The 14520-nt window shown below is 48.7% G+C and overlaps 1 protein-coding gene across 1 annotated transcript in view; it reads left to right on the top strand.

The window, feature by feature from the left end:
- CHRNA6 (cholinergic receptor nicotinic alpha 6 subunit) overlaps positions 1-14520 on the top strand; it is a 40349-nt gene that overhangs the window by 14173 nt on the left and 11656 nt on the right. The window contains exon 2 of the mRNA XM_075849866.1: positions 5119-5258. Within this exon, the coding sequence (XP_075705981.1) occupies positions 5119-5258 (140 nt within the window). The remainder of the gene's footprint in view (positions 1-5118; positions 5259-14520) is intronic.

Below are 14520 nucleotides of genomic sequence, written 5' to 3'. Positions count from 1 at the left end.
TTATGCTTCAAGTACAATTTCTGTTGATAAGATCAACCCTGTTGCCTACAAGCTTCAGCTGCCTCCTACCCTCAAGATCCACAACTCCTTCCATGTCTCCCTCCTGAAGCCGATGGTTCTGAACCGCTTTACCAAGACTCCTAGCTCTGCGGTTGCCTCCAGCGGTCCTTCAGACACCTTCGAGGTTAAGGAGATCCTGGACATTAAAAACGTAAGAGGAAGAACCTTTTATTTAGTAGATTGGAAGGGGTTTGGTCCAGAAGAGAGGTCCTGGGATCCAGAAGGGAATCTCAACGCTCCTACCCTCATTAAGAGGTTTCTCTCTCGTTCTGGTCCTAAGAGGAGGGGGCGTAAGAGGGGGGATACTATAACGTCCGTGGTCGCTGACCACAAACTCCTTCCATCCAGTCGACGCCCTTTTCTCCAGAGATGTCTGCACATATGGCCGTCCTGTTCCACAGTGACCACCAGGGTGCGCTCGCGAGCTCAGTCCAGACTTGAGAAGCCAATGCGCACGCATGTGGATGATTGAGCTGATTGCTCCCAGAGCACCCTGGGCTATAAGAAGTTCCCAGCCCCATACTCCCATGCCTGAGCGTTGTTTGTCATATCATAGTTTGTCTAGCAAATGGTCTCCTAGTGTTTTTCAGTTCCAGTGTTCCCTGTTCCTGTATCCCATATCCTGTATCCCGTGCTATCTTGTTCTAGTGCCATGCTGTGCTGTAGTCGTGCTGTGCCTGTCCTGCTGCTCCACACCTGACGTCTACCCGCTGCCTAGTCCCAGCCGAGCCTGCCTTGCTACTGTCCGAGCTGCCACAGGTACCTTATATGAACTGTGAACTGTGACCTGCACCCTGTTGGCCAGCTGCCACACCGCCAAGGCGGTACGGCCCAGTGGGTCCGGGACCCAACATGACAGCAATCTTTCTTTTCTCCGGCTGGAGACGTTGATTTCCTGATAAACCCCCTCTCGAGGTTCTCCTTGACATATGCCGACATGGCCTGGGTTTCAGCAAGAAGAGAGGATAAACCCGTCCATGAGGTGGTGAACATTCAGGGAGCAATTGAATTGGACAATCGTAGAGATGATGGGGAGGAGGGACCTCAGCCTCCTTCTTGCTGAAGACATCCGCGAAACAGGCACACTGTAGGGACAGTCCAGAGAGTGACTAAGGCAATGGGGACATGACAGGATGAACTTGAGGCAGGCAGTGGTGAAGAAATCAGGCATCCCCATTGGAGGACCTCTCTGGAATTCCAGTCAAGGACAGGAGCGTGTAGGCGAAGCGATGGCAGTCCCAGCAGGATGGGGTTAATAGCTTTTGGCATGACATAGAAAGCTATTTGTTCTGAGTGAAGAACTCCACTTGCAACTTCAGAGGTTTAGTGATGGAAAGAATTGGATCTGGCAGAGGTTAACCATTTACAGACTTTACAGAGGTTTCTCCAGAGGAACTGTGGGCAAATTAAGACGGTCTACTAAGGCCTGTTGGATGAAATTCGCTGCCACTCCAGAATCCAGATAAGCAGGAATAGAGTGGGATTCTTTACCAGTGATCACATCAGAGGGGAACAGATGAGCGTGTAACTGAAAGTGGATCTTGCACTGGTTGATAAAGCCTCTACAGGTTTTTGCATCTCCATTGTATCCATTGTAACGAGGTGGAAGTGGCAATGAAATTCCGGACTCAGAACTGACAGGAGGCGGTGGAGTAGAGGGAGCAGCCACAGAAGGAAGATCCAAACGATTATTAATCGAGTTTATAGCTTGTACGATCTGATCTTGTCATGAACGGAGGTCACGCATGTCCGCTTGCATTAATTGGATCGGCTTCTTGGGTTGACAAGCAGGATCCATGGCCTGAGAAAACTGTAGGGACTGGCAGGTATGTGGACCCACTGGGCCACTCCGCCACAACGGAGCAGCTGCTGATCAACAAAGTCTATTGCAGTGAGTTTGGTGAAAGTACCTGCATAGTCAGAGGTGGGCTTGTGCCAGACAATCAGAGGAAGCAGGCTTGTGCAGGATAATGGAACTTGGCTAGTACACCGGACAAGAGTAGTGCAGCCGTTTCAGACACTGGACTTAGCTAGGGCATCGGATGCAGGTGGCGAAGTCGTTTTAGACACTTGACTTGGCAAGGGTACCAGACACAGATGGTGAAGTCGTCTCGGACACTCCACTTGGCACAGGCACCGGACACAGATGGTGAAGTCGTCTCGAACACTCGACTTGGCACGGACACCGGACACAGATGGGGAAGTCGTCTCAAACACTTGACTTGGCACGAGAACCGGATACAGGATAGAGGATACAGCTAAGGAATCATTTGCAAGACAAACACTGGGAAGACACAACATTGCTCAGCCAAAGAGGGAGTTGACAGAGTTTCTTTTCAAGTTCCAGGTGTGCTGGGATGGGTTGGGAGAGAATTTCCTGCTGCACGCTGGCCCTTCAAGAGCGGGGACGAGCGCGCGTGCACTCTACGGACATCAGCCGGGGAGGAGAGTCGTGCGCGCTGGCATCTCTGGGGAAGGAGACACCGACAAGTCTTCAGAGACCTGCGGTCGCGGCTGCCCGTAAGTGGGAAATTCCAGCGGTCAGAGTCCACTGTCATTACAATATGTATACCTGATGTCACATCAAAAGCACTTTTAAAAATGTATTAACATTGTTCAGTAAGCTCCTAAGCTCCTACATTTATATGTACTGTTTGTGTGTGCAGGAGATTCTGAGCTCTAAATCAGAAAGTTATGTAGTAAAAAAAAATGAAGTAGTTATATAAAGATCTATTATGAAATTAATAAAGATAGGCATTTTTTTGTATAATAACTAAATGGTTTTCAAAGGTGGAGATTTACTTTAACCAAGCTATATAAACGGCAATATCCCAAATATCCCATAATAATAACAACATTTTCTTTCATGTGCTTATGCTCTATTCTGTCTGTTATATTGATTTCTATTACAATCTCAGTAGGAGGAGAAGCTAGTTTCTTCCTCACTCAATAACTTGTGACAGAAAACTGAACGGGGGATTTTAATTAAAAGAGCAAAATGGTTTCAATGTTAGAAGAATGTAAGGAGAGATATCAGGGGTGATCAGTATATTATGATTTTAAGAACAGGAGAAGGGCTCATGTAAACTACGACAAGGATAGACTTTTAGTTTTCAAGTTGCAGAATTTTTACTTTAGATGTGAGTAGAGAAGAAACCATAATATAACTCAAAATAAATACTAAATAAGTAAAGCAAGGTATAAAACTCAGTAACTTTATTCTGTGAGGTGTTGTAAATTACGGATCAAAAGTACAGATTTCCTTTAAAGAGAACCTTTCACCTCCCCATACATGTGCAGCTGAGCGCAGCATGTAATGGGCAAGGCTTCACAAACAAGGGCTCACTTGAAATTATTTTCATATCTTCCTCCATTATTTACATATCGGTGCCGTTATATTTTACGCCCAATATGTAAATAAGACTCTGAACTGTCAATGGGTAATTTCTATCTAACTAAATGGCAACGGGGCGTGATGTCTTCGCTCTAACACTGTCCAATCAGCTACGGACAGTGTCAGGGCGGCTTGCACTGTGTTCCCTCCCGCGAGAACACACACAGACTGGTGGAGTATAAGACTGTGACTATGTGTATAGTTGGGTGAGTTCTAGTGGACCCAATAGATTTCAGACTGAAATTCTAGCTAATAAATTTTGACGGTATAGTTTAGGAGTCTACCACCCGGACTTAAGATTGACAGTTCTCCGTTTATATAATTCTAAAGAAAAGAAAATAGATCCGGAGCTTGTATATGTAAAATATAACTTTTACTAAGTTTCCCTAAAATTGAAGGTACTAACATTCTCTCTGAAAGCAAACAATATGTTTGTTTAACCCGCTACTGGGTAGATATTGTGCTGTCTATTTGCTGTTGAAAAATCTCCAAATAAGAAACTTTTTCGATATAAGCTATACAAGACATGTTATCTACGATGATGTATGAATATATGGCATATGGAATAATTTTTTATGTATGTTAGTACCTTAAATTTTAGGGAAACTTAGTAAAAGTTATATTTTACATATACAAGCTCTGGATCTATTTTCTTTTCTTTGAAATTCTAGGTAAGTAAAAGCCTCTTGTGGAATATATGTGCATGCCAAAATATCATTTTAGAGTATCATAATTATTGCTGGCGTTCTCTTATGGCCCCCTGCAATGGAGCTTTGCTGTCAGGTATAAACTTCTGGCAGGAGATTAGGACGCTAGCAACATTGGAGGTACCCTATAAAATATAACATAACAACCTTTTTTTACATCATGTTTTAATTTGGTAACAGTATATTATTTATTTCACTATTATTAGGTTCATGTTACATTATGTTATTTATTTCTGTTGCTTAAATAGAGCCAACATATTTCACAGCGTTCTACAGGGATTGTCATCACATCAGTCACTGTCGCCAATGGGGCTCACAACGTAATTTACCTGGGGTCAATTTCATAGGAAGCCAGTTAACGTATCAGTATGTTTTTAAAGTTTTGTATACTGTAAAATGTCTCATATTGAGAAATCTGAACACTGCAGACAGTGCTTATCAGAAATATTCACACATTACCAAAATATTATGGATGGCATTAGTCTGAGCCTGTGTCACAGAGATACAGTATCCTGCCGACTGTTATGGTCACATGCCATCTCAAGTGATAGGAAAAGACTTAACACAGCTGCAGCCTAGTAACACTGTGACATCGTGGCATGATTGACTAAAGGAGATCATCTGTATTGTCTGTAATAAATAACCGCAATGTGGATGTAACATAAATCTAATATAAATTCTTTGCAAATTATAAAAATAATATTATTCAACAACTCAGACTTCTCCCATGTGCAAAGTAGCTGCTTAAACATATTCTGGTAATCCTTTTAGATATGCTATAGAGCAGCCTGACAGTAGTGCGGATTCACCGCGATTACTTGATGCACAATGTCATTCTGGCTTTCACATAGGACAATAAGCTAAATTACTGAAGATAGGCTAATGATGTGCTGCGTCTAGGAAGACTACAGAAATAAAGTTCCATTGTTTTCATGTTTAAATCCTTACTGTTTGCAGGTTCTTTACAAAGTGACCTTGAAGAGAGGCTTTTCCATAAGCTCTTCAAGCGTTACAATCAGTATATAAGGCCAGTTGAGAATGTGTCTGATCCTGTTATGGTGCACTTCGAGGTGGCAATAACTCAGCTTGTTAATGTGGTAAGTCAAGCTCCTATTTGTAATTTGTATTTGTATATTTTACTATTATAATGCTATAAATCTAAATGTTATGGATTGTATAAAAACATTAGAGCAAAGGTGCCGTTTATAGAGCAAAGGTGCCGTTTATAGAGCAAAGTAAAGGCACCAGGACTTCAGAGTAGATGAAATAGGGTGGATTTATTCACCTCAAGTGAGCGACGTTTCGGTTCGTCACAGAACCTTTCTCAAGCTTGAGAAAGGTTCTGTGACAAACCGAAACGTCGCTCACTTGAGGTGAATAAATCCACCCTATTTCAAGTTTCTGTGACGAACCGAAACGTCGCTCACCACCCTATTTCATCTACTCTGAAGTCCTGGTGCCGTTACTTTGCTATATGGTTTTTCTACATTCAATTCGGGGAACTGATTCATCCGCTTGTAACGAGCACATGGCCTAATATATAGATATGTTGGAGTGCTGTGTTCATTTGCTTTTGAACTATATATATATAGGGTGGCATATATTAGGCAGCAAATCGAGTGACAGATGCAGTTCACAGGAGTACACTGACTTGCATGCAACTCGGTGTACTCCTCTGGACTGCATCTGTAGTTCGATAGTTAACCCCTTAGTGACCACCAATACGCCTTTTCACGTTGGTCACTAAGGGGCCTTAGGCTAGGCCGTCGCCTTTTCACGGTGGCCTAGTCTAAGGCTGGATTCACATGACCATGTTACGTCAATAATGGATGGTACGTATTTCGGCCGCAAGTCCCGGACCGAACACAGTGCAGGGAGCCGGGCTCCTAGCATCATAGTTAGTTCGATGCTAGGAGTCCCTGCCTCTCCGTAGAACTACTGTCCCGTACTGAAAACATGATGTAAACAAAGTGCGGGATGACAACAAATGGATATTATAGGACTTCAGTTGAGTTGAGTTGAGTCGAGTTGCAAAGTAAAAAAAAAACGTATTTAGGGGGGTTTATGTGGGGAAAATAAAGGGGGCCGCAAATTAATTGAAATAAGTATAAGATCTGAGAAAACCCCTTTAAAATTGAAAAATCTCACTACAAAATGTCTAGGATTGTGATGGCTAGACAGCTGGGTCAGACCAACTCCAAAACAGCAGGTCTTGTGTGGTGTTCCTAGTATGTACTTGTTACCATCTACCAAAAGTGCTCAAAGGAAGGACAACCCTTGAACCGGGAACAGGGTCATTGGTGCTAATTGATGTGCATGGGGAGTGAAGCCGATCCCACAGAAGAGCTGGTGTAGCACAAATTGATGAAAAGGTTACTATTGGCTATGATAGAAAAGTGTCAGTACACACAGCGCTTCACATCTTTCTGTCTATTGGACTTCATAACCGCAGACTGGTCAGAGTGCCCATGCTGACCCCTGTCCATGGCCAAAGCACCTATAATGGGCAAGTGAACATCAGAACTTGACCATGGAGCAATGGGAGAAAGTGGCCAGGTCTGATTGAAATGTGTGTCGCTTACCTGAGAAAAAGATGGCACCAGGATGAACTATGGGAGGAACACAAGTCGGCGGAGGCAATGTAATGCTCTGAGCAACGTTCTGCTGGGAAATCTTGGGTCATTCATGTGGATGTTACTTTGACACATACCACCAGGGCCGATTCAAGCTTTTCTGCTGCCTGAGGTCGAAAATTTATATGGTGCCCCCCAGAACTTGATTGACATCCCCCTGGCAGTTCTACATCAATAGCAGCCTCCTCCAACTGTTGCGAATGCGCCGTTACCTTGTACTCTCCTGGGATGCACGGTGCAGCGATGAAGCCGGGCAGAGTACACCTCGCTGCACGGTGCATGCCCAAGGAGTACAAGACAATGGCACATCCAATAAAGTCGGATGAGACTGAATGTATAACAGCCAGTGGATGTCAATCAAGCATGGAAAGGTGGGTTTGGAGGCAGGACTATGTGACTTCAGGATAGCGGCACCGCCCCATGATCCTTTAATGAGTAATTAGCATATAGTGTGCGCTGTGTTAAAAGTTGATTTTATAGACTTGGCTGCATCTGAAAAAAACATACAGGGGAATGTTTGGAAATATTGTCAGGTCATGTACTACCGCATGGTGGCGGTTCAAGTGGTTAAAAATACCTGACAGGTTCCCATTAAATAGACAATTAATTGAAAACTGTCACGTAGGGTCTGTGGACCCACTGGGCCGTACCGCCTTGGCGGTATGGCAGCTGGCCACAGGGCGCAGGTCAATGTCTATAGTTCGTATAGGGTACCTGTGGCAGCTCGGACAGTAGCAAGGCAGGCTTGGCTGGGACTAGGCAGCAGGTAGATGTCAGGCGTGGTGAAGTAGGTCAGGCGTGGAATACAGCACGGCACGACTCGTGGCTCAGCACAGTACTCGACCAGGATAGTACGGAATGCAGGGAACAGGAACAGGAACACACTAGGAGACCATTGCATAGACAAACTAGGGAAACAACAACAACGCTCAGGAATCGAAGCAGGGAGCTGGACCCCTCTTATATTCCAGGGTACTCACTTTAAGAGCGGGCATGAGCGTTTGTGCACACCCGACTAGATCCTGCAGAGGTGAGTGGAAGCGACTGTCATGGGGAGTGTGGCGCTGATGGCCCGCAGCCACGGACATGAAAGTATCCCCCTCTTACTCCCCCTCTTCTTGGGACCAGAGTAAGAGAGAAACTTCTCCAGAAGAGTAGGAGCATTGAGGTTCTCCTCCGGCTCCCAGGACCTCTCTTCAGGACCAAACCCCCTCCAATCCACCAAATAAAAAGTCTTTCCACTCACTTTTTTGGTGTCCAAGATCTCCTTAACCTCAAAGGTGTCTGAAGGAATGCTGGAGGCAACCGCAGGGCTAGGAGTCTTGGTATAGCGGTTCAGAACCACTGGCTTCAGGAGGGAGACATGGAAGGAGTTGGGGATCTTGAGGGTAGGAGGCAGCCGAAGCTTGTAGGTGACAGGGTTGATCTGCTGAAGGATCTCGAAGGGTCCGAGGAACCTGGGAGCAAATTTGCATGATGGCACCCTTATATTCCTTATATTCCTAAAAGACAGCCAGACCTTCGTGCCAGGGAGAAATTGAGGAGGTTGTCTTCTCCTTGTGTCAGCCTTCCGTTTCATGCGGTCGACTGCCATTAGGATGGGGGATCGAGTCTGCTGCCAGATCTGCAGGAAGTTTCTAAAAGCGGAGTCAGCCGCTGGCACCTCTGAAGTATCGGGCACCGGGAGAGGAATTCGTAGGTGTTGGCCGTAGACAATGAAGAACGGTGTATTCCTTGTGGACTCTCTGGTGTGATTATTATATGAAAACTCAGCCCACGGAAGCAGATGCACCCAGTCATCATGCTGCTTGGAGATGAAGTGGCGTAGGTAGATCCCCAAGATCTGATTGATCCTCTCGACCTGACCATTGAACTGAGGATGGTAGGCTGAGCAAAAGTCCAACTTCACACCGAGGAGTCCGCAGAGGGTACTCCAGAACTTCGAGGTGAACTGAACCCCCCGATCAGACACAATATGCTGCGGCAAGCTGTGCAGGCGGAAGATGTGTTGGATGAACAGCTTGGCCAGCTAAGGAGCAGAAAGAAGACCGGTCAGAGGAACGAAGTGGGCCATCTTAGAAAATCGATCCACCACCACCCAGACAGTACTGCATCCGGCAGAGGGAGGCAGGTCCGTAATAATGTCCATAGCTATATGCTGCCAGGGAGCATTGGGCACAGGCAATGACTGGAGCAGACCAGCAGGTCTGGAGTGAGCGACCTTGTTGGCTGCACATACTGAACAGGAAGAAACAAAGTCCATAATGTCCTTGGGCAGTGTGGGCCACCAGAAATGACGAGCAATCAGATCCCGGCTCTTACGGACCCCCGCGTGACCTGCCAGTCTAGAGGAGTGTGCCCAGGGGAGAATTCTTCCAGGATCAGCCAGGCGCACAAAAGTCCTTCCTGGAGGAATGTCCCCAACTTGCAGGGGATTGACAGAGACAATGCAAGACGGATCAATAATATTCTGTTAAATCTCCATGGTGTCTTCTGTCTCGAAAGACCTGGACAAGGCATCGGCCCTCACATTCTTGTCGTCCGGGCGATAATGGAGCTCAAACTGGAACCTGGTAAAGAACAGGGACCGCCTGGCCTGACGAGGGTTCAGCCGTTGGGCCATCTGGAGGTAGGTCAGATTCTTGTGGTCTGTAAATATTAGGATCGGATGAGCTGCGCCCTCTAGTAGATGTCTCCATTCTTCCAGAGCCAATTTGATGGCCAGTAACTCCCGATCCCCAATCAAGTAGTTGCATTCTGCGGAAGAGAAGAGCTTAGAGAAATATCCACATACCATTGACTTGCCCTTGGGACCTCTCTGGAACAGGAGTGCGCCAGCACTGACAGAGGATGCGTCCACCTCCACAGAGAACTGCAGAGAGACATCCGGATAATGGAGGATAGAGGCTGACGTGAAGGCACTCTTCAGGCTATTGAATGCAGACTCTGTCTCGGGAGTCCACACCTTGGAGTTCATGCCCTTCTTAGTGAGGTTAGAGATAGGAGTGGTCAGTGAGGAGAAGTTTGGAATAAACTGTCTGTAAAAATTGGCGAATCCCAGAAAGCGCTGTATGGCCCTCAAGCCTTGAGGGCGTGGCCATTCCAGGACAGACTTTACCTTCTCAGGATCCATCTCGAGACCCCGATTTGAGACGATGTAGCCCAGGAAGGGTAGAGCATCACTGTCAAACACGCACTTCTCCAGCTTGGCGTACAGACGATTCTCCCTTAACCGTAGCAAAACTTGACGACATGTCTCTGATGCATCATAGGATCTGGAGAAAAAAATCAAGATATCATCAAGGTAGACCAGAACACAAACATAAAGGAGGTCACGGAAAATGTCATTAACGAACTCCTGGAAGATCGCGGGAGCATTACACAAACCGAAGGGCATTACAAGATATTCATAGTGTTCATCACGGGTGTTAAATGCAGTCTTCCATTCGTCACTCTAACAAATCCGGATTAGGTTGTAAACCCCACGCAGGTCTAGTTTAAAAAAAATCTTGGCATCACGTATACGATCAAACAGTTCAGAGATCAGTGGCAATGGATATTTATTCTTCACCGTGATCTGGTTGAGACCTCGGTAGTCGATACAAGGACAAAGAGAGCCATCTTTCTTTTTGTCGAAGAAGAACCCGGCTCCTGCTGGGCAGGAAGACTTCCGTATGAAGCCCCTCTCCAAGTTCTCTTTCACATATGCGGACATGGACAGAGTCTCTGGCTAGGAGAGAGGAAATACCCTACCACGGGGAAGGGATGCACAAGGAATCAGTTTGATAGGGCAGTCATATGCCCGATGTGGAGGCAATGTCTCCGCCTCCCTTTTGCTGAAGACATCCGAAAATACAGCATAATGACCCAGCAATCCTGCCAATGACGGAGGCAGAGAAGGCTGAGCCGAATGAATCTGCACCAGGCATCGGCTTTGACACTCAGGGCCCCACTGAAGAACCTTTCCAGAATTCCAGTCCAGGACTGGGGCATTTAGTCGGAGCCAAGGCAGGCCCAGCAACACAGGGTTAACAGCTTTGGACAGGACATAGAACAACAGAAGTTCGGAGTGAAGAGCCCCTACTTGGAGCCTCAGCGGTTTGGTCACAGCTATAACTGGGTCTGGTAGAGGTAGTCCATTTACTGAAGCAACTATCAACGGGCTCTCCAGAGGGGTGGTGGGTAATTGAAGAAGGTCCACCAGGTCCCTATGGATGAAACTAGCAGTGGATCCAGAGTCCAGATACGCAGAGACCTGATGCGTTCTCTCGCCGGACACTATGGTCACAGGTATGGACAATTTAGACGGATGTCCTTTCTTTCCCAAGGTTGTCACTCCTAGCAACCCTAGGCTTTGGGATCTTTGGGGACACAGGCGCACAAGATAACCACCGAGGCCGCAATAAAGACAGAGTCCAGAAGTGCGTCTGCGTTGTCTCTCCTGGGTGGATAGCTTACACTGCTCCATCATCACAGACTCCTTTGGAGGATCGACATCTGAGGACAGCAGGGGTTGTTGCAAAGTAGGAGCCAGACTAGGAAGGCCTCCCTCCCGACGAACCTCTTGGAGGCGTTCTCGGATCCGTATATCAATACGGGCGGACAGAAATATGAGGTCATCCAGGGTAGGTGGCAGATCTCGAGTGGCAAGTTCGTCCTTAGTTTTAGGAGCCAGTCCATGCTAGAATGCAGCCACCAGGGCATCATTGTTCCATAACAGCTCACGGAGGTGTGTCCCTGGCGTAGGTTAATCAAAGAAGCCGCTGCAGATGAGGTCCTTGTCTCTGCCAGATAGGGTTCGTCCATGCAAGAGCCTTGCCAGTGAGGAGAGAGATGATGAAAGCGACCCTTGCGTCATCAGACGAAAATGTCCTAGTATACAGGCTGAAGTGGATCTGGCACTAATTCAAAAATCCCCGACAGGTACTTGCGTCTCCATCATAGCGGTCAGGAAGTGGCAAAGAAAAAAGCGGGTCAACACTGCCAAGAGGTGTAGTCTGAGAATCAACACTGCCAGGAGGTGTAGTTGGAGGAACGGCAGCTTGTGCCTACTGCCGTCGTGCAAGAAAGTTCAACGCCTGGAGGAGTTGGTCCTGTTGAGACCGGAGGTTTAGCATATCGGCCCTCATCTCTTGTGACGTCGTCATGGTCTTGAATCATCCAGTGGGGTCCATGGCCTGAGCGTACTGTCAGGTAGGGTCTGTGGACCCACTAGGCCATACCGCCTTGGCGGTATGGCAGCTGGCCAACAGGGCGCAGGTCAATGTCTATAGTTCGCAGAGGGTACCTGTGGCAGCTCGGACAGTAGCAAGGCAGGCTCAGCTGGGACTAGGCAGCAGGTAGACGTCAGGCGTGGTGAAGCAGGTCAGGCATGGAATACAGCACGGCACGACTCGTGGCTCAGCACCAGTGGTGAAACTACCGACGTAGCAGCCGCAGCGGCTGCTACGGGGCCCGCGGCATGAGGGATGAGGGCTCCGCTAGCAGCCGCTACGGCTGCTACAGCGCGACGCCACTGAACACTACGGCAGAGCAGGGAGGTATTCCCCGCTCTGCCATTAAACAAAAGACATGTATCCCCTATCCACAGGATAGGGGATACATGTGTGATCGCTGGCATTGATAGGGAGAACGGGGGACCGAAAGTCCCCTGAAGTTCTCCATGACAAACCTCGGACTTCCGGGGTCTGTGCCGGCAGCTCCGTAGAAATGAATGGAGCGCCGGTCGCGCTTGTGCGCATGCGTGACCAGCGCTCCTTTCATTTTTAGTGAGCTGCGCAGACACCGGAAGTCCGAGGTTAGTCATGGAGAACTTCAGGGGACTTTCAGTCCCCCGTTCTCCCTATCGCTGCCAGCGATCACACATGTATCCCCTATCCTGTGAAGAGGGGATACATGTCTTTTGTAGGACACACTGTTGGTCTGCTTTTTTTGGGAGGGGGGGGCTGTATGGCGTTCCCTACAGGGGGGTCTGCATGGCGTTCCCTACAGGGGGGACTGTATGGCGTTCCCTACAGGGGGGGGCTGTATGGCGTTCCCTACAGGGGGTGTATGGCGTTCCCTACAGGGGGGGCTGTATGGCGTTCCCTGCAGGGGGGGCTGTATGGCGTTCCCTACAGTGGGGGCTGTATGGCGTTCCCTACAGGGGGGGCTGCATGGCGTTGCCTACAGGGGGGCTGTATGGCGTTCCCTACAGGGGGGGCTGTATGGCGTTCCCTACAGGGGGGGCTGTATGGCGTTCCTTACAGGGGGGGCTGTATGGCGTTCCCTACAGCCCCCCCTGTAGAGAACGCCATACAGCCCCCCCTGCAGGGAACGCCATACAGCCCCCCTGTAGGGAACGCCATACAGCCCCCCTGTAGAGAACGCCATACAGCCCCCCCTGTAGGGAACACCATAGAGCCCCCCCCCTGTAGGGAACGCCATACAGCCCCCCCTTGTAGGGAAGGCCAAACAGCCCCCCCTGTAGGGATTGCCATACAGCCCCCCTGTAGGGAATGCCATACAGCCCCCCCTGTAGAGAACGCCAAACAGCCCCCCTGTAGGGATTGCCATACAGCCCCCCATGTAGGGAACGCCATACAGCCCCCTCTGTAGAGAACGCCATACAGCCCCCCTGTAGAGAACGCCATACAGCCCCCCTCTGTAGAGAACGCCATACAGCCCCCCCTGTAGAGAATGCCATACAGCCCCCTGTAGATAACGCCATACAGCCCCCTGTAGATAATGCCATACAGCCCCCCTGTAGATAACACCATACAGCCCCCCTGTAGATAGTGCCATACAGCCCCCTGTAGATAACGCCATACAGCCCCCTGTAGATAACGCCATACAGCCCCCCTGTAGATAACGCCATACAGCCCCCCCTGTAGATAACGCCATACAGCCCCCCTGTAGATAACGCCATACAGCCCCCCCTGTAGGTAACGCCATACAGCCCCCCTGTAGATAACGCCATACAGCCCCCCTCTAGATAACGCCATACAGCCCCTGTAGATAACGCCATACAGCCCCTCTGTAGATAACGCCATACAGCCCCCCTGTAGATAACGCCATACAGCCCCCCCTGTAGATAACGCCATACAGCCCCCCTGTAGATAACGCCATACAGCCCCCCTGTAGATAACGCCATACAGCCCCCCTGTAGATAACGCCATACAGCCCCCCTCTAGATAACGCCATACAGCCCCTGTAGATAACGCCATACAGCCCCTCTGTAGATAACGCCATACAGCCCCCCTGTAGATAACGCTATACAGCCCCCCCTGTAGATATCGCCATACAGCCCCCCTGTAGATAACACCATACAGCCCCATGTAGATAACGCCATACAGACCCCTCTGTAGATAACGCCATACAGCCCCCTCTGTAGATAACGCCATACAGCCCCCTTTGTAGATATCTACAGGGGGGGGGGGCTGTAAAAAAGGCACTATCTACAAGGGGGGGTTGTGTGACACCCAGGGGAGGGGGGGCCCCAGTCAATAGTTTTCTATGGGGCCCAGTCTTTCCTAGTTACTCCCCTGCTCAGCACAGTACTCAACCAGGATAGTACGGAATGCAGGGAACAGGAACAGGAACACCCTAGGAGACCGTTGCATAGACAAACTAGGGAAACAACAACAACAACGCTCGAAGCAGGGGGCTGGAACCCTCTCATAGTCCAGGGTACTCACGGTCTGATGCTTCATCACCCATACGGGATCCGGCTGAGGTGAGTTGAAGC

Source organism: Rhinoderma darwinii, chromosome 1, assembly GCF_050947455.1.
Source record: "Rhinoderma darwinii isolate aRhiDar2 chromosome 1, aRhiDar2.hap1, whole genome shotgun sequence".
Lineage (NCBI taxonomy): Eukaryota > Metazoa > Chordata > Amphibia > Anura > Rhinodermatidae > Rhinoderma > Rhinoderma darwinii.
The sequence above is the reverse complement of the archived record's forward strand: the minus strand, read 5'-3'. Positions and strand labels throughout refer to the sequence as shown.